The 21433-nt window shown below is 43.7% G+C and overlaps 1 protein-coding gene across 2 annotated transcripts in view; it reads right to left on the bottom strand.

Annotated features, from left to right (window-relative positions):
- Positions 1-21433, bottom strand: part of ADGRB3 (adhesion G protein-coupled receptor B3) — an 883764-nt gene that overhangs the window by 444199 nt on the left and 418132 nt on the right. For both annotated transcript variants that reach the window (XM_005688755.3, XM_018058811.1), the window contains one exon: positions 2005-2073. In XM_005688755.3, the coding sequence (XP_005688812.1) occupies positions 2005-2073 (69 nt within the window). The remainder of the gene's footprint in view (positions 1-2004; positions 2074-21433) is intronic.

Genomic DNA, 21433 nt, shown 5'->3' with positions numbered 1-21433 from the left:
GATCTATAAAACAGTGCTATGTAAAATGCAGCCTTTTTTCCCCTACTTGTAAAATGCAGCCTTTTTCCCCCTACTTTAGTATCCTATAGGTTTTGGGCTTCCCTGGTGGCTCAGGTAATAAAGAATCCACCTGCATGAAGGAGATGTAGGTTCGATCCCTTGGTTGTGAAGATCCCCTGAAGAAGGGAATGGCAAGCCACTCCAATATTCTTGTCTGGAGAATTCCATATACAGAGGAGCCTTGCAGGTTACAGTGCAAAGAGTTGGACGTGACTGAGTGACTAACATATATACTGTGGTTTTAGTAGGATGCTTTAGCTAAACATAATGGTCCTTCATAAATGGGGCTGAGGAGCCATTAAAAAATTCTGAAATGACAGTTTATTGTCCAAAAGTGTGAATTCTTGATGGCAAAACCCTTCTGACTTCAATATTTACCATTTTATGCAGCTAGTTTTCTAAGTGCACCCAGAGCTATGTTTTATTGAGCTATTTCTCTAAAATAGATAAACAATTCTCTTTGTAGATTTTAAACAGCTCTTATTTTCAAAGAGTTCACCCTTAGTGTCAAAAACCTGCAGATTCTTTTATTACGTGGGGGCATTTATGACAACACTGCTACAGAATAGTTGATTTATTTCAAATAGTTGTTTCAAAGAAGTATTAAAGATAATCACTACTGAAAATATATTTAAAAGATAAGAATATAGCTAACTCAAAATCACAAGTAAATAGGGAGATTATGAATTTAGGATTTTCCATTGACAAAAGGTTCTGCCACTGTTCGTTGATTGTTCAAGTTGGGATCTCATCGTAAATAGTACCATCTGATGAACTGTAGTCTTCTTTTAAATAGGGTAGTATTCATTTGATCTAAATATATCCATAGTGAATAGTCACCAGAATTCTGATGCACTCAGCCTTTGCAGTGTATTCTACCGAGAGACACCATTTTCTCACAGTGAGTGAAGGAGGCTCGCCTCTAGAAGGAAGCCAAGGGCAAGTATATAATTCAACATAGTAGGAAAAGATAGATTTAGGGCCTTAGACTAAGCAGTGATTTTTTTTTTTTTCTTGCTACAGCCAGAAGCACAGCACCTGTACCTGATAACGAGGTAGACCATGCTGGACTATTTTTAGAGTTCCTGTGATGATAGAAATAGTGAGCTTTACTGCTGAAGGCCCAGAGCATGATTACAAAAGGAAAAGCAGAGAGAAGAGCCCCACTGAACCTCAGTAAATACTCTCAGTTTCAATACTGCATTGCTGTCTTGGATTTTTTAGCAAGGGTCAAGTATCAACAGAAAACTTAAAGACATTTAACATTCAGTTAAGTTAAATTTCCACAGGGTTTTTAAAAATATGATTATTCTCCCTTCGTTAACTTCTAACCCACTTTTTCTGTGTTTAAGAAAAAAATATTATTAACCATGCGTCAGTCAGTATGACACAAATGGCATTTTTAAAATAATAACTAAACCGGTAAGGCTATTTGCTGCAGTTACAATGCTTAGCAGAAAGAGAAAAAAGCAGAATACACTTTTTTAAATAAGAATTCATTTTTACAACTCTTGGTGTTGAATCAAAACACACATCTCTATACGTAATTCAGATTACACATAACATTTCAGTAAATACAAATGATTTAACTAGTTAGTACCCCACAGTTTACTTTGCAATGTCTCCTTTTAGATTTGTTGTTTTCCCTATCGTCTGTAGATAGGAAAGAAAATGATGGCTGAGCTGCACAGTCATTATCTGTTAATACCTCAAAGTTAGATATGAAATCTACACTATTTTTTCACATTTTAAATATCATTCATTCCATAGATTGTTATGATAAAGGAGGTTACTTGTTTTTTTCTAAATTTAGTATGAAACAACCTAGAATGACTTAAAATTTTCATTTTATGCTCTTGGAATAGCAAGCCATTCCTTTTTTCACAGATTAAGAAGCTTGATTTAGCCACTTTCACTTTAAGTTCTGAAATAACCCGGTCTTACCTGCTGTGCATCTTCCCATTTTTCCTTGTTGTCTTCATCGAGAAGGTTGCTAACTATTTGAAAGAAGTTCTGTAAATTAAATTAGAAAAGAGATTTAATGTTACATGAGGGAGTATACTTGCTGACAACATCTATTTGGACTGATAATGCACCGAAGGTCTAAACACTTTGCCATATTGCTTGATGACACCAACATACTATCCTGGAAGATCTCTGAGGATTCCCTCAAGATCCTGGGATTTCCAGTGACCTTCCTACATATCTATCCACCTCAGAAGACATCAGAATACATACAACAGTTCTTTTCTCTCAGTTATTTGTCCCTGATTCTGCTGTCTCATGCCACCATATGATTATTCCTTACAAAGAAGCCCTCTTTGCGAGCGCCTGTAAGACAGCTCCATGTTTGTCTGATTCAAGTGGCCCACTTCCCTGGGACCCACGTTCGCCTCTCACACAGCTGTGCTGACGGGCATGACAGTGAAGGCACAGCTGATGAGTGAAGCCTTCCTCAGTGGACCCTGGCTCTGCCCTTTTTTCTGGCTATATTAACGGTTACAAATACATATCGTAAAGATGGCATGCAACTTTTCAAGTTCCTGGTATAGAAAGCACTCAGTAAATCTTGGTTCTTTCCAAATCCTTGCTTTTGATTCCCCTGTCCCTTGAAGCAAATCAGAACCAAGGAAGGAATGGTCATGTGGTCCTGGGGATGTTCCAAATCCTTGCCCTCCCCCATGTCCCTGATGACCCGCTGGAAACCCACTGATGGCATCGTGTCCTGGGAGTGCTCACCACTAGTTTCAGGCAGGCAGGCACCTTGCAGGGTTCACTTTCTGTTTCACACAGCCACGTGGGCGGCGTTAGTGCCTGGCACCTACACGAGGGGTGGTTACCAAGGATGGACCTCCCCTTCCTCTCATCCTCTCCCTGTCCTCAAAATAAGGGGCCAGGAGAAGAAAACCAGGGTGCCAGTGACAGGGGTCACGGGAGGCCCAGGAAGTGTACAGTGAACCTGCGATGTCTGTGTAAAGCAACACGGATGGTGGTCCGTGCTGCTTCGGAGCCCACCTTTTCCAACTAGTCTGTCTGGAGTTAGCAGGATCACGGCCTCACTGATCCACTCAATACATTCGCTTGGGAGAGGTCTCCCTTTGCGGGGTGGGGGGTGAGAGCCAGAACTTTTTCACCTCCTTAGCCCTCCTCCCTCTCCAGCTGGCTTTTCAAAACAGGCCTTTATTCAAATTCTAAATAAATTCACCTGGATGTTTTTAGAAGGAAAACAAAGCTGCTCCATTTCCTCCTGTGCTCTGAATCTGTTAGTATCTATATTTAATTGCCCTATTTGTGCTATTTATTTTAATGGTTCCTGGCAATCACATGGTTGAAACATGTTTTGAGTCACAGCCTCAATAAAAGTTACAGAATATTTTATGCGACTCTTGGGGGGGAAAAAAAAAAAAGGCAAGTCTGTGTGAGACCAGTTTTCTAATTCATTTAACCTTTTTGTACTACCAGCCATTTTTTCCACTTAAAATGTTCTGGTTGGAGTGATAACATTTTAAGAGCTCTGTCCACTGAGTTGTAACTCTACATAGGGGCAGAAAGAATTAACCTTCAGAGTTCTCAGATAGCCTGTGGCTGGTGAACTCAGCAGGGGACGTGATGCTGCTGAGACAAAAGTTGCAGATTGTATCTCTGTTCACACCAGTGAGCAGAGCTGAGGTCCATGACCGTGGTTGTGTCTGAGCCCCTGCCAGCTCTCACACAAAATTCACCCCGCTTCTAACGAGGGTGCCACACGAATGGGAAGCAATTTGTGCAAATGCATCTCCATTTCTGGGAAAGCATTTCACAGAACGTGTTTTATTAACAGAGAGGGTCAGTGACTCTGTGCTGTATGCCAAGGCCAGTGCGAGCACACGTGATTCCTTGATCAAAATGATAAATTCAGAGTTAGGTTTTTCAAAATCACCAGAGAGCATAATGTAAAAAACACTAATTTTTAAAATATACGTTCAAGCTAGCTGAGAGTCTATGAAAGGCTGTTGGACCACTCTCCAAAGCCAGTAAATAGTACTGGACTTTATCGGTGAGGGGAAATAGCACAGACTAAAGCTCTCCTTCCATCTTCCTGCGGCTTAGATTTGGAAACGGCCAGTTGTGGGGACGTGCCGGTCACTGGAATTTTCACTTTCATGCATTGGAGGAGGAAATGGCAACCCACTCCAGTGTTCTTGCCTGGAGAATCCCAGGAACGGAGGAGCCTGGTGGGCTGCCGTCTATGCGGTCGCACAGAGTCGGACACGACTGAAGCGACTTAGCAGCAGCAGCAGCAGTATGTCACAGGGGCTAAGTCAGAACATCCCAGGTGAGGGGGTGAGTAGGCATTTATGGGGATACTGAACTTTTCCGGTTTCTTAGTGTATCTTCCTCACATGCAATGCCTTTTCCACAGCAGGTGGTTAGTAGGAAATAACAGAGTTACAAAGTCAGTATACCTGCATTTGTCCAAGACTCAAGCATCATTCCTTTGAGTTGACCCTGCTCTAATCTGTCTCACAGACACTGGGGAAGATGTATATGTATGGAATCCGGAAAACTGGGGAGAGACAGACATAGAGAATGGATATGTGAATGCAGGAAAGGAAAGGGGGAATGAGTTGAGAGTGGTGTTGACATATATACACTACCAGGTGTAAAATGTTAAACAGCAAGTGGGAACCTGCTGTCTAATACAGGGATCAACTCTATGCTCTCTGATGGCCTAGATGGGTGGGAAAGGGAAGTGAAGGGCGGTCCATAAAGGAGGGGATATATGTACACATACAGAGGATGCTAATAGCTCAGTCGGTAAAGAATCTGCCCGCCATGCAGGAGACCCAAGTTCGATCCCTGGGTTGGGAAGATCTCCTGGAGAAGGGAGTGGCAACCCACTCCAGCATCCTTGCCTGGAAAATCTCATGGACAGAGGAGCCTGGTGGGCTACAGTCCATGGGGTTGCAAGGAGTTGGGCATGACTGAGCAACTAACACTTACTTATGGCTGACTCATGCTGTTGTATGGCAGAAACCAACACAACATTATAAATCAAGTATACCTCAATTTAAAAAAAATATAAAGGAAAAATGTATTTCAATAGATCAATTCACCTTGACCTCTTCTCAAAGACCAGCGTGAGAGAACAAGGCAAAACCAAACAGAACAGACTTCTTAAGAGGGGACTCATAACATTTAGGTCACTGGATTGAATTTTTGAGAAAAATATAAAGAAGCTGCCACAGCAGCAGATGCGCTCCTTGTAGTTTTTTTAAGAGTGCTGCTAACTGTGGTCAGATTGCTCTTTTGATGAATTATGGATCAAGTCCCTTAGCCCCGGAAGTTCGTCTGACAGTGGGTTTCTGTTTGGTTTTGATCAAGCTCTGATCTCTATGACTTACACCAATTTGAAAACAGAGTCCTTGGCAGAGTCTGAGTTTGCAGCTTGAACTAGCTGACCTAGTTTAAAATTCCCCTATTACTTATTACTTGTGTGTTTATGGTCTTATGTGGCCCACCACCGCTTGCCTTCTCTGTAAGGCAGGGATGCCAACAGCTGCTGGGCAGAGCACTTGCAAAGCTCAGAGCTCATTCTACACACAGTTATCGGACACAAGCTAAGTACTCGATATACGGAAGCTTTATGATTTTATCCCCTTGGTGCTATCTTTTTTATGACTGGCTGCATGATTTGTATTTACAGCCACATTATGGCCCGTGATTCATTCAGCAGAAAACTCTCCTTCCTGCCCTCCCCTGGGAGGGGTTTCAGAGTTGTGATGGTGAGACACCCACCGCATGGCAGGCCCTGTGCCAAACAGTGTGGGCACCAAGTTCAGGAGGCAGGACTCTGCTTGTCCTGAGCAGGAAGTATTCTGAAAATCAGCACAAGGAATGCATGTCACAAAGAGAAGCGCTGATGTCCCTGACACATTCAAAGTGCAAGTCCTAGATTTAACCACATGAGACTAAAAGGACACTCACTTTTATGGAAAGCAGTAACTAACTAATTCTTTGCTCTTGCCTGTCTGGCTTAAACTTGACAAATTTCTTAGGGACTATCTATGATTTTCTATAAATACACTGAAGCACATCTCAGCGCATGGCTTTAGCTGAATTCCTTAGAGAAGGAGAGCTGTAGATGAGGCTCCTGATCTGAACATCTGAGCCATGGGAAGCATGTTCTCCTCCCTTCAACCCAGCAGCAAATGCCTGGGCACTGAGCCACACAGATGGGCCTGAAGGAGTAAGAGTTAGTTAGCAGAATGGAACACTTTCATGGATTGTGGTGATCCAACTAGAAATATAAGGGGATTGTAAGAAAAGCTTTGAAGACAAGCAGGGACGCAGGGACACTCCACTAGGATTGAGATAAACACCTCAGGACAGTCGTCTATCCTGAGTCCAGACAGCAGCTGCAGGTCTAGTGTGATCCAGCCCCTTCCTGCCTCTTCACCCCCTCTTGAACTATCCTGCCCCCAACTCTCTCTACTCCAGGCTCAGCGGAATACTCAGCACATCCCAAACATGATTCTACCCAGCCTCTGGACCCATATGATGTGGCTCCCTTTCTTCAGCCATTTTGCTGTCTGTTTGTTTACTCAAAGAGCCATTTTTTTTGTTTCCTTTTTTTCTCCTTGCCCTCCACACATATTTTACATGCCATTTCCTCAAAAAGGCTTTCAGATTACCACCACCCCCTAAAGCACATGAGGTCTGCATAGGCTCTTTATTTACTTTTTTCTGGTTCAGTTCAGTTCAGTCACTCAGTCGTGTCCGACTCTTTGCGACCCCCTGAATCGCAGCATGCCAGGCCTCCCTGTCCATCACCATCTCCTGGAGTTCACTCAGACTCATGTCCATTGAGTCCATGATGCCATCCAGCCATCTCATCCTCTGTCGTCCCCTTCTCCTCCTGCCCCCAATCCCTTCCAGCATCAGAGTCTTTTCCAATGAGTCAACTCTTCCCATGAGGTGGCCAAAGTACTGGAGCTTCAGCTTTAGCATCATTCCTTCCAAAGAAATCCCAGGGCGGATCTCCTTCAGAATGGACTGGTTGGATCTCCTTGCAGTCCAAGGGACTCTCAAGAGTCTTCTCAAACACCACAGTTCAAAAGCATCAATTCTTTGGTGCTCAGCCTTCTTCACAGTCAAACTCTCACATCCATACCTGACCACAGGAAAAACCACAGCCTTGACTAGACCATTTTATCTTTTACTTACCAATACTGTCATCCTTCATGACTGGCAAAAAATTCATGGAAGAAGGAAACAGCCAGTCCATGGAAGTAATCACCTACAAGAATGTGACGTGAAGGAAGGGGTCCTATCTAGTTGAAGGGCCCCTTGTTCTCTGTTCTGTGAGCTGGTGTTCCCCCAAACCTGGAGAATCAGTATGACAGTCTCTGACTCTCTCTGTCTCTGCACCCAGGCATGAGCACCCCAGCAAAACCACCATGAGCTCACCCAGCAACAGGTAAGAGCTCCTTCACCCTAATGTCAGGCAGGCAGCAAGCAGTTGTAAGCACCACATACAGGGCAGCAAACATGATGAGCTGCAATTGTATTGTGTAGCTTTTTTGTGTGATATATCACAATTCTTAATTATGATGCATTTGTGTGATGATCAGTGTAGGGCTTTTTCTTGACCAGCCTATCATTTAGTTCAGATTATTTCTATTTTGCTTACTCTCATGCCCCCAGCATACAGCACAAGGCCTAGTAAAATATAAATACTCAAATATTTCAAACTGACTGGCTTCATTCCTACTGTGTAGAAGACCCTGGGATGAGCACTGCGAGAATAAAGATCGTGGATAAACGGTCCCCTCCCCAATGTGCTGCCTCCTTTTAAATTCAACACCGTCCTCTGATCTATACCCAGAGCTCTTGTATGTCCAGGGAAGGAGATAAGAGTGCTTAGTTTTACAAGTAAGGAAGCTGGTTTTCCTGATTCAATATAAGATCAAACTCTTGCTATTTCAATGGCATTTAAAAATTTATTTTTCTTGGAATATAGTTGCTTTAATATGTTGTGTTAGTTTCCGCTGTACAATAGAGTGAATCACCCACACATATACATATATACCCCCTTTCTTGTATTCCCTTCCAATGTAAGTTACAACAGAGTGTTGACTAGAGCTCCTTGTGCTATACAGTCTGTTCTCATTAGTTTATTTTATCCATAATATCAATACTATATGTATGTCAATCCCAATCTCCCAATTCTTCCTACCTCCCACTTGGTATCCATAAGTTTGTTTTCTACAGCTATGTCTCTATTTCTCCTTTGCAAATGAGATCATCTATACCATTTTCCTAGATTCCACAAATATGCATTAATTAAAAAAAAACATTTACACACTACTATTTATATAAGCTGGGCTTCTCTTGTGGCTCAGATGGTGAAGAATCTGCCTGCAATATAGGAGACCCAGGTTCGATCCCTGGATAACCAACAAGGCCCTACTGTATAGCAGAGGGAACTCTAGTCAATATCCTGTAATAACCTATAAGGGAAAAGAATCTGAAAAAAATGAATAAGTTTATATGCATAACTGAATCACTTTTCTGTACACCTGAAACTAAGACAACATTGTAAATCAACTATACAAATTCTTTGAAAAAGTCATTTTTAAGTCTCAAGGCCATCATGAGCACAGACACCCACTTTTGGGTGCCAAAATCATTGCAGATGGTGACTGCAGCCATGAAATTAAAAGATGCTTAAGAAAAGTTATGACCAACCTAGACAGCATATTAAAAAGCAGAGACATTACTTCACCAACAAAGGTCCATCTAGTCAAAGCTATGGTTTTTCCAGTAGTCATGTATGGATGTGAGAGTTGGACTATGAAGAAAGCTGAGTGCTGAAGCATTGATGCTTTTGGACTGTGGTGTTAGAAAAGACTCTTGAAAGTCCCTTGGACTACAAGGAGATCCAACCAGTCCATTCTGAAGGACATCAGCCCTGGGTGTTCTTTGGAACGAATGATGCCAAAGCTGAAACTCCAATACTTTGGCCACCTGACGTGAAGAGCTGACTCATCTGAAAAGACCCATATGCTGGGAAAGATTGAAGGCAGGAGGAGAAGGGGACGACAGAGGATGAGATGGTTGTATGGCATCACCGACTCAATGGGCATGAGTTTGAGTAAACTCTGGGAGTTGGTTATGGACAGGGAGGCCTGGCATACTGCAGTTCATGGGGTCGCAAAGAGTCAGACATGATTGAGCGACTGAACTGAACTGAGGGCCATGGCGAATACAGAAGAGGATGTGTGGCCTTGATTCTTTCCCGGGAAGGAGCCATCCCTCTCACACACAGCTTGCTCTTTGTCCAATACTGTAGGCCTTGCCCGTACAGTACATCATTGCCCATCCCTAGTGGAGTGAGAGCTACTTTGTTTAGCAGCTGAAGGGCATCAGGAGAAAGAGAAAAATCCACTGAAGGTAGCAAAGCCAGGGGCTTTGGGGAGTAAGAAGGCTGGAGAGAGGAATGTCCCTGGGAGAGTTTATAGCCCAAGGGAGAGACTGTGAGGGTGGAAGGGGACAGTGGACGTGGGATGGGCGTGCAGAAAGACGCAGGGGACACTTGTGAAGCAGAGATGAATGCACTCTTTCTAGAATACTTCCTGCATACCTGCTATGTACTTGTCCCAGTTCCGAGTGCTGGGAAAACAACAATGAGCAAGACATTCACAGGTCCTGCCCTCACGGACCTTACACAGTGCTGTGTAAGGGAAGTAAACTTAGTAGCAAGTAATCATCTAAAACATGGCTTAAGGTGATGATACAAAAATAAAGTAGTGTATGGGGTCAGGGAGTCACTGGGGAGGGGAGGGGTATGCGTGTGCATGCTTATGTACATGTGTGTATGTGTGGATGGTGAGGGTGTGTGCTGTGCTAAGTCGTGTCAATGTTTCTGACTCTTTTGTGAGTCCATGGACTGTAACCCCTCAGACTCGTGTGTCCCTGGGAGTCTCCAGGCAAGAGTGCTGGAGTGGGTTGCCATTTCCTCCTCCAGGGGATCTTCCCGACTCAGGGACTGAACCCGTGTCTCTTATGTCTCCTGCACTGGCAGCCGGGTTCTTTACCTCTAGCACCACCTGGTGTATATGTGTAGGTTTTTGTGTATATGTGTATATATGTGTATCTGTGGGTGTGTGTATAAGTGCGTATGTGTGGATGTTTGTATAATGTATCTGTGTGTGTGTATGAGTGTATATGTGTGGGTGTTTGTGTATATGTGTGTCTGTCTGTATGAGTGTTTATGTGCGGGTATTTGTGTATATGTGTGTATACGTGTGTCTGGGTCGGGACCTGCACTGCTTCTAAAAGAGCCAGAATCAAATCTTCATGTTTTGTGGGAGAACTGCTAGCAGTTAATATTTCTTTTTCTTTCTAAATGGCAGCATGAGTGTGTAGCCTGTGGAACCCACATTTAGAGTCACATATACATACACATATACACACACATTTCTGTGTGTGTATATGAGTGTGTATATGTGGGTGTTTGTGTATATGTGTGTCTGTGTGTATGAGTATTTATGTGTGGGTATTTGTGTATATGTGTGTCTGTGTGTGTGTATGAGTGTTTATGTGTGGGTGTTTGTGTATATGTGTGTATATGTGTGTCTGTGTGTGTATATGAGTGTGTCTGTGTGGGTATGTGTGTATATGTGTGTCTGTGTGTATGAGTGTGCATGTGTGGGTGTTTGTGTATATGTGTGTTTGTGTATATGTGTGTGTGTGCATGTGAGGGTGTTTGTGTATATGTGTGTCTGTGTGTATGAGTGTTTATGTGTGGGTGTTTGTCTCTATGTGTGTATATACGTGTCTGTGTGTGTATGAGTGTGTCTGTGTGGGTATGTGTGTATATGTGTGTCTGTATGAGTGCGCATGTGTGGGTGTTTGTGTATATGTGTGTGTGTGTGCATGTGAGGGTGTTTGTGTATATGTGTGTCTGTGTGTATGAGTGTTTATGTGTGTGTTTGTATATATGTGTGTATATGTGTCTGTGTGTATACGAGCGTGTCTGTGTGGGTATGTGTGTATATGTGTGTCTGTGTGTATGAGTGCGCATGTGAGGGTGTTTGTGTATATGTGTGTCTGTGTGTATGAGTGCATGTGTATACACATGGGTAGACGTGTGTGTACAGTGTCTGTATGTGTGTGCGTGTGAAAGGCTGCATTAGGTTGAAGAGCCAGCAGGAAAGAACTTTCTGAGGAGATGACGTGTGAGCTGAAAACAGGGTGAGGAAAGGGCCATCAACCAGGGGCAGGCTCAGGACGGTCCGGGAAAACGACAGGCAGGTGGGCACCCTGAGGTGTTTAAGAGAGAGAGGAAGCAGACGCAGCCACGTGCCCTTCAGTAGGAGCTGAGGGGTGGAGGAGGAAGACTGTTAACACAGGATGAGACAGAGGCAGGGGTTAGCTCAGAGGGGCCCAGATCCCACCAGAGTCTCGTCACACAAGTTTCAGGAAAACACAAAATCCAACAGTGGCAAACAGGGGACATGAAAGTGAGAAGGAAAACGAGGGATCCAGGAAGGAGCCTGTGTCATCCACAGAGGCCGGGGGCAGTGGCTTCATCAGGGGGACAAGGCCATGTGGCGATGCTGGTGACGCCCCCTTAATCAGGGGATGAGGCGATGGGGCGATGCTGGTGATGCCCCCTTAATCAGGGGACGAGGCGATGGGGCGATGCTGGTGACGCCCCCTTAATCAGGGGACGAGGCGATGGGGCGATGCTGGTGATGCCCCCTTAATCAGGTGACGAGCTAATGTGGTGATGCTGGTGATGCCCCCTTAATCAGGGGACAAGGTGATAGAGCAATGCTGGTGATGCCCCCTTAATCAGGGGATGAGGCGATGGGGTGATGCTGGTGATGCCGCTTAATCAGGGGAAGAGGTGATGGGGTGATCCTGGTGATGCCCCCTTAATCAGGGGACGAGCCAATGCGGTGATGCCCCTTTAATCAGGGGACAAGGCGATAGGGCAATGCTGGTGATGCCCCCTTAATCAGGGGAAGAGGTGACGGGGCGATGCTGGTGATGCCCCCTTAATCAGGGGGACAGGTGCCCAGGAGGCAGACGGCAGCAACGCCAGGCCCAGGCTCGAGGACGGGCAGCCCCACGTGCACACAGCAGACCCGGCGGGGCATACCCAGGCTGGCTGGGAGCTCCGCTGTGGTGGAGCTGAGGCTCGGGGGTGGAGCTGAGAACACATGTCCAGCCTCCACTGCCCCATAAGCCTGAAGCTCAGAATCTGTGCATCTGTAGTGGAAATCTGGAGCCTTTTGCAGAAAAATAAAATTACCAAGAATAGAGCCGAATGGGATAAAATCAGGGTTCAAACACTGGAGATAAAGCAGACAGAAAGAGAACCAGGTGAGGGAGGTGATGGAGGAGGTGGGGGAAGAAGAGAAGACTCTCCCCTGGGGAGACCAATCCAGATGAGACAGGCCAAGCCTGCAGCAAGGCAAGCATCCACAGAGACTCCAGGCTGCAGTCTTGGTCACCTGGGAGGGTGCATGGCACACACCTCTCTTGGCCAAAGGAGAACTCTCCCAGTCCTACAAGATTCCCTCTGGTGGGCTCAAACTGGTGTGCCTCCTGATCCTTACATTGAAGCTTTCAACCCTGCAAACGTCAGAAGGCAACTGTATTTGAAGGCAGGGCCTTTGAACAGGTGATTAAGTGAAAAAAAGGCTGGGTCCTAACCCAGCCTGACAGGCGTGCTTGTGAGAACACACAGCAACATCAGGGGCGATGCACGCAGGGAAGAGAGCCCTGGGAAGCCACAGGGAAAGGCAGCCGCTGCACGCTAGGAGAGAGGCCTCGGGGAAGCACACCTGCCCACACCCTGACCGTGCCCTTCCAGCCTGCAGAACTGTGAGGCAACATGCTCCTGTTGCTCAAACCACCCAGTTCACGGTATCTATTACGGCAGCCCCATGACTTGACACATTCCCTGATAATTTCTTAAGAGGAAAATTTGATAATAAATGAAATCACAAGAAAAGACTATCTGTACACTGTGCTTGTGCAAATGCCAACGTTTTCTTGAGTCTGAAGGAAATAACCAGGGATTCCAAAAGGGCAAGACTGCTTATCAGATGCCTCATCTTTTTTTCTTGAGCTCCACCAAAGCCGTTCATGTACACCACATGACATGTACCAGTTAATAAGTGGCATTCCACAAACACCCAACTTTCCTGAGTTCCTCTCAGCTTGCAGCCATCTCCCAGATTCTGTGCACAGTAGGATTTACTCATGTTGATGGGTGAAGCAAGATGCATTCTTTAATATCTCCCCCACTGAAAGCAGGTATTCAGCACTGAATCTCTTCTTTTCTTCTGAATAACAGGGAAACACCCTCAACACTATCTAGAGACAGCTTTGAATTGCATAACTTCTCTGTACTCTAGAGAAAGAATAGGAATGTTCTCAGGCTTCAAGCATTGAAAACAGCATCTGCTGTGACTCAGATTGATTGTCAGCTGGACTCAAACTGGCTTCCACAGGGCCAGGAACCCTGGCTACTGATTCAAGCCATTCTCTCATCCACTTGCTGGTTAACCATGAAACGGTCTTGTGGTGTCAGCCTTTTGGACTAATTCTTCTTTTCTGACTCCCATGCTTCTTGACATATTCCCTGCCCTTCTCCTGTGCTAAGAGTAGGGAAAGAAAAGAAAAAAAAATGCAGCAACCCATTCGTCCCTAGGTAGTGCTGTGAGGAACACTTGACCTTCCTCTGTTCCCAGAGACAACAAAATATATGTCTGCAGCGGCAGCAGACACGTGTGATCCAGAGACGCTTCAGGTGTTCGCTCCGTCAGAATCTCACTTTCCCCAATCGTAAGGGTTGGCAGGTTTCTTCACCTTTTACTGTGTGCCATGTACAAAATTAAAAGATGCTTACTCTTTGGGAGAAAAGTTATAACCAACCTAGACAGTATATTAAAAAGCAGAGACATTACTTTGCCAACAAAGCTTCATCTAGCCAAGGCTATGGTTTTTCCAATAGTCATGTATGGATGTGAAAATTGGACTATAAAGAAAGCTGGGCGCCGAAGAATTGATGCTTTTGAACTGTGGTGTTGGAGAAGACTCTTGAGAGTCCCTTGGACTGCAAGGAGATCCAACTCGTCCATCCTAAAGGAAATCAGTCCTGAATATTCATTGGAAGGACTCATGTTGAAGTTGAAACTCCAATACTTTGGCCACCTAATGTGAAGAACTGACTCATCTGAAAAGACCCATATGCTGGGAAAGATTGAAGGCAGGAGAAGAAGGGGATGACAGAGGATGAGATGGTTGGATGGCGTCACCGACTCGATGGACATGAGTTTGAGTAAACTCCGGGAGTTGGTGATGGACAGGGAGGCCTGGTGTGCTGCAGTCCATGGGGTCACAAAGAGTCAGACATGACTGAGAAATTGAACTGAACTGAACTGATGTGCTGTATAACTTTTAGACAGTGATTTAACCCTCACATCAGCACTACACATGGGTACCAGCATTCTACATGATAGAAGAGAATATGGTGGCACATAGAGAGCCAGTCACTTGTCCAACATCAGACAGGTGACAAGTAGCAGAGCCATGACCAGAAGCTCAGGACTCTGCCCACAGACCAAGCACTCTGAGTCATCATCCTCTATTACCTTCCCTACGTTCCCATGAAATTATTAATTTATACTAATTATTATTTATTCTAGGAAATAATTAGGTGTTAGTTTTAAAAGGTCTTGTAGGTCTTCATAGAACCATTCAACTTCAGCTTCTTCAGCATTACTGGTTGGGGCATAGACTTGGATTACCGTGATATTGAATGGTTTGCTTTGGAGACGAACAGAGATCATTCTGTCATTTTTGAGATTGCATCCAAGTACTGCATTTCGGACTCTCTCATTGACCATGATGGCTACTCCATTTCTTCTGAGGGATTCCTGCCCACAGTAGTAGATATAATGGTCATCTGAGTTAAATTCACCCATTCCAGTCCATTTTAGTTCGCTGATTCCTAGAATGTCGACGTTCACTCTTGCCATCTCTTGTTTGACCACTTCCAATTTGCCTTGATTCATGGACCTGACATTCCAGGTTCCTATGCAATATTGCTCTTTACAGCATGGCACCTTGCTTCTATCACCAGTCACATCCACAGCTGGGTATTGTTTTTGCTTTGGCTCCATCTCTTCATTCTTTCGGGAGTTATTTCTCCACTGATCTCCAGTAGCATATTGGGCACCTACTGACCTGGAGAGTTCCTCTTTCAGTATCCTATCATTTTGCCTTTTCATACTGTTCATGGGGTTCTCAAGGCAAGAATACTGAAGTGGTTTGACATTCCCTTCTCCAGTGGACCACATTCTGACCGGAATGCAAAAGTAGGAAGTCAAGAAACACTTGGAGTAACAGGGAAATTTGGCCTTGGAATGCAGAAAGAAGCAGGGCAAAGACTAATAGAGTTTTGCCAAGAAAATGCACTGGTCATAGCAAACACCCTCTTCCAACAACACAAGAGAAGACTCTTCACATGGACATCACCAGATGGTCAACACCGAAATCAGATTGATTATATTCTTTGCAGCCAAAGATGGAGAAGCTCTATACAGTCAGCAAAAACAAAACCAGGAGCTGACTGTGGCTCAGATCATGAACTTGTTATTACCAAATTCAGACTCAAATTGAACAAAGTAGGGAAAACCGCCAGACCATTCAGGTATGACCTAAATCAAATCCCTTATGATTATACAGTGGAAGTGAGAAATAGATTTAAGGGCCTGTATCTGATAGATAGAGTGCCTGATCAACTATGGAATGAGGTTTGTGACATTGTGCAGGAGACAGGGATCAAGACCATCCCCATGGAAAAGAAATGCAAAAAAGCAAAATGGCTGTCTGGGGAAGCCTTACAAATAGCTGTGAAAAGAAGACAAGCGAAAAGCAAAGGAGAAAAGGAAAGATATAAGCATATGAATGCAGAGTTCCAAAGAATAGCAAGAAGAGATAAGAAAGCCTCCTTCAGCGATCAATTCAAAGAAATAGAGGAAAACAACAGAATGGGAGAGAATAGAGATCTCGTCAAGAAAATTAGAGATACCAAGGGAATATTTCATGAAAAGATGGGCTCGATAAAGGACAGAAATGGTATGGACCTAACAGAAGCAGAAGATATTAAGAAGAGGTGGCAAGAATACAGGGAAGAACTGTATAAAAAAGATTTTCATGACCTGGATAATCACGATGGTGTGATCACTCATCTAGAGCCCGACATCCTGGAATGTGAAGTCAAGTGGGACTTGGAAAGCATCACTATGAACAAAGCTAGTGGAGGTGATGGAATTCCAGTTGAGCTGTTTCAAATCCTGAAAGATGATACTGTGAAAGTGTTGCACTCAATATGCCAGCAAATTTGGAAAACTCAGCAGTGGCCACAGGACTGGAAAAGGTCAGTTTTCATTCCAATCCCAGAGAATGGCAATGCCAAAGAACGCTCAAACTACTGCACAATTGCACTCATCTCACATGCTAGTAAAGTAATGCTCAAAATTCTCCAAGCCAGGCTTCAGCAATACATGAACTGTGAACTTCCTGATGTTCAAGCTGGTTTCAGAAAAGGCTCAGGTACCAGAGATCAAATCACCAACATCTGCTGGATCATGGAAAAAGCAAGAGAGTTCCAGAAACACATCTATTTCTGCTTTATTGACTATGCCAAAGCCTTTGACTGTGTGGATCACAATAAACTGTGGAAAATTCTGAAAGAGATGGGAATATCAGACCATCTGACCTGCCTCTTGAGAAATCTGTATGCAGGTCAGGAAGCAACAGTTAGAACTGGACATGGAGCAACAGACTGGTTGCAAATAGGAAACGGAGTACCTCAAGGCTGTATATTGTCACCCTGCTTATTTAACTTCTATGCAGAGTACATCATGAGAAACGCTGGACTGGAAGAAACACAAGCTGGAATCAAGATTGCTGGGAGAAATATCAGTAACCTCAGATATGCAGATGACACCACCCTTATGGCAGAAAGTGAAGAGGAACTAAAAAGCCTCTTGATGAAAGTGAAAGAGGAGAGTGAAAAAGTTGGCTTAAAGCTCAACGTTCAGAAAATGAAGATCATGGCTTCCGGTCCCATCACTTCATGGGAAATAGATGGGGACACAGTGGAAAAGTGTCAGACTTTATTTTTGGGGGCTCCAAAATCACTGCAGATGGTGACTGCAGCCACGAAATTAAAAGATGCTCACTCCTTGGAAGGAAAGCTATGATCAACCTAGATAGCATATTCAAAAGCAGAGACATTACTTTGCTGACTAAGGTCCGTCTAGTCAAGGTTATGGCTTTTCCAGTAGTCAGGTATGGATGTGAGAGTTGGACTGTGAAGAAGGCTGAGCACCGAAGAATTGATGCTTTTGAAGTGTGGTGTTGGAGAAGACTCTTGAGAGTCCCTTGGACTGCAAGGAGATCCAACCAGTCCATTCTGAAGGAGATCAGCCCTGGGTGTTCTTTGGAAGGAATGATGCTAAAGCTGAAACTCCACTACTTTGGCCACCTCATGCGATGAGTTGACTCATTGGAAAAGACTTCGATGCTGGGAGCGTTTGAGGGCAGGAGGAGAAGGGGACGACCGAGGATGAGATGGCTGGATGGCATCACGGACTCGATGGACTTGAATCTGAGAGAACTCCGGGAGATGGTGATGGACAGGGAGGCCTGGCGTGCTGCGATTCATAGGGTTCAAAAATTCGGACACGACTGAGCGACTGAACTGAACTGATAGGAAATAATGAACTATAGGAAATATTGTAGTTATTAATTTATTACAGGAAATTATTAATCTTCCTGGTTGCACAATGTTCTTTGAGCAGAGGACCTCAAGGCATCAGGTGAGGTCTTGGATGTTAGTTAGCATTACAGTACCATCCCAAACCTAAAGAGTCCTTAGTAGATCCTATTTGGTCAAGAAAATTAGGCTAATCATTACATGAGGGCCTTGGATGATCACAGTCATAGATGCATCCCCATCTGTCAATCCACTCTTTTGTACACAGAAAACAAAAGGGCCTCATACTGAAAGCAGAAGAGAAATGATACTTAAGGATCCTCACCTAATTCTTGATGGGTACATGAGAAAGATCCAACATACCTGCTTTCTCATCAAGTGTTTTAGGAGAGAAGACGCTTACCTTATCCAAAATCATCAACTCTATTGAGAATTTAATTTCTTTCTGTTTTGGTTGTGTTGGATTGTCCTTGCTGCACTAGGGCTTTTTCTAGGTGCAGTGAGTAGGGGCTACTCTTTAATGCAGTGTGTGAACTTCAGCTTCTCATTGTGGTGGCTTCCCCTGTTGCGGAGCACAGAACTTCTCTGGTGCTTGGGCTCAGGCTCTAGAGCATGGTTGCTCAGGCTAGAAAGCATAGTTGTTCTGCGGGATGTGGTGTCTTCTGGACCAGGGATGGAACACATGTACCCCACACTGGCAGGCAGCGTCTTTACCACTGAGTCACCAGGAAAGCCCTCGATGTGACTTCTTGACCTCCTCATTCTGAGAATTTTCCTAAGAATATGGTTTGCATTTACTAAACAAATTGGAAGTGGAAGTTTGTGGTGAGTTTGAGTCACCCCATGCCTACATACCGAGCTTAGGTCACAGGACCATGCTCTGAGTTTTGGTCTCAGCCCACATACTGTAAACAAGTGTGTCTCATGGCCAATTTAATGCCCAAGGGTTTTTTTCCCATATATTTTGTGCTTTTTGATGGTAATTTCACTGTTTAAAATGGCTCCCAGCATAGTGTTGGAGGATTATCTAGCATTCCTAAATTCAAGAAAGCTCTGGTATGCCTTAGAGAGAAAATATATGTATTAGATAAGCTTTGTTCAGGCATGATATGTAACAATAATGATGTTTTATATAAACAAATATATAATAATGAATATATGATAATAACATATATATTGTTATATATACATAAATAAGTCAAACAAGGTCATGTATTAATTGGTTGATGAAATTATACTACTAGATTCTTATAGGAATCCATCCTGTATTTTCCCTGCTAGTAAATGATTCAGTATTCTTTCACTTATAGAATATAACTGCCATGACTAATGGGAATAGACTCTACTACTATTTACTCTTTAGATATGAAGAAATAAGGTACATAAAGATTAAGAAATGTGTCTGAAAACATCAACATAGTTATTGCACAAATTTCAATTTGCATGTCTGATTCAATTTTGTAAGTTCCATCGTTCCAGGTGTGGGTGGTGTAAACTCAACTTCCACTGATAGAATGTGACTCGGTATGAATTTCCCAGGGGTGAAAAAACAAGTAAATGGATAAATCTTCTCTTTTTTTCTTTCTTTCTCTTAATTGGAAGCTTAGAGTACTTTTCTTTTTTGTAAAGCAAATTCCTCAAATATTACTATGTTATTCATACTCACTAATTACTTGAACAAATATTTGCATGTCTACTATGCTCCAAGTGCCAGCTTAAGCCCCAGGGACCTAATTGTCTTCTCAACAAGTTTAAAATTTACTGCTGAAAAGAGGCCTGGAAACAAATAATTTCACTGTTATGTGAAACACCTGCTCTAATAGGAGTATTTTTGTTGTTTTTTAGTCACTAAGTTGTGTCTTAGTACCAACAAAAAGACTCTTTGTGACCCAATGGACTGTAGCCTGCCAGGATTCTCTGTCCATTGGGTATTTACAAGGTTTCAAAAGTCAAGACAATTAGGAAAACACTGAATTCTGCCTGAGATCTGAAGAGAAGATTTTTGGACTAGAAATGCTTTTTGATCTGCATCTTGAAGGAATCTGCATCAGATTAGAAACAGGAAGACCAAACTACGGCAGAGAACCAATAAGAGCGGAAATATGGCCATAATGCCAAACTCCAGGGTTTGGAAAGAATATGCCTGAAGGGAAAAAGCTTTGGAATAATTTTCTACTAGCCAGTTTCCCAAAATAAAATTATTACTATGCTCTATCCCTCCAAGACATAAAGGCACACCTTATTTTTACCCTAATTTCAACAGATTGTGGCTATTCTATCTCACTTTCATCAATGTATCAATGGAGATAGAAGATTGATCAATGTATTAATCTTTTACTGAATCTAGCCTTTCTAGGCATTTTACATAAAAAGCCTCGCACAGAACTACACTTAAAAGAATGTATTCTCTCTAAAGAGTTTTACTTAACATCTCTTTGGTCGTTGCTCTTTCCCCAGTTTTTAAAAAAAGGATAAAAATTCAGTGGTGTCTATATGATTATTAATTTTGCTGTTAATTCAACAAATATTTGTTACACACCTTGTATAGTCAAGAATCTGCTAAATCCTATTTGGATGAGGGGGACTTGGAGCTAGGCTAGGATCCAAAGATTGATCAGGACTATTTCTTCTTTTGCAAAGATTCACAAATGACTGCTAATAACTCAAGATGTAAAGAGATACAGGAGGAAACGTGCTGCTGGCATGCAGAGGCCCAGAGTATCAAGAGATTAATTTAGAAGATGGAGAGAGACTAAGCCAGTGTGAAAGCACAGAGGAAGCTAAGGCCTGGAGCCAAGAGACACAGCACATCCAGGAGGCAGGAAGTGGTTGATTTAGTTCTAGGTCTGTGAAGGGAGAGAGTGGTTCATGTTCATGGCTGGAGAGACAGGTGATCCAGGTACTGTGTATACACTAGAAGGCAAAATACAGGCTTTGGGTTGTCTTTAAGGCAACCCTGGAGCCCAGGTGAAGGGTTCTCACTTAATCACGACATAATCATGGCCATCCTAGGAGAGCCAATGGGGCTTCCCTGGTGGCTCAGCAGTAAAAGAATCCGCCTTCCAGTGCAAGAGACTCAGGTTCAATCTGTGGGTTGAGAAGATCCCTGGAGAAGGAAACGGCAACCCACTCCAGTATTCTTGCCTCGGAAATCCCATGGACAGAGGAGGCTGGAGGGCTACAGTCCACGGGGTCGCAAAGAGTCAGACCTGACTTAGCAAGTAAACAAACAGGACAGCGCACATGATGAGTAGGGATGTAGGGAGAGATCTGAGGGAGTATGGAAGGAAAGAGGCCATGGAACTAATGCAGGCTGGGGTCACTGAAAGAAGGCAAAGTTAGGGTACAGCAGTGGGTTAACAGAGGAAAGACAGATGGAAGAAGCACAGTACTGGCTGACCCATCAGGAAAGGAAGAGAAGGGGAAAGTCCAGATGATATTACAGGAGCACCCTAAGGACCAGTAATTCTACCAAGGTGAAAATGCAAGAGAACATGGCACTTATGATGAATTTAATTTATGTCATATGAAGTCTGATGAGCCAAGCTAATCACAGGTGCCCAGAGCCCCAGGGAGTAAAGGCAT

This window comes from Capra hircus, chromosome 14 (assembly GCF_001704415.2).
Source record: "Capra hircus breed San Clemente chromosome 14, ASM170441v1, whole genome shotgun sequence".
Lineage (NCBI taxonomy): Eukaryota > Metazoa > Chordata > Mammalia > Artiodactyla > Bovidae > Capra > Capra hircus.
Note: the sequence above shows the minus strand (reverse complement) of the source record. Positions and strands in the feature narration are given on the sequence as shown.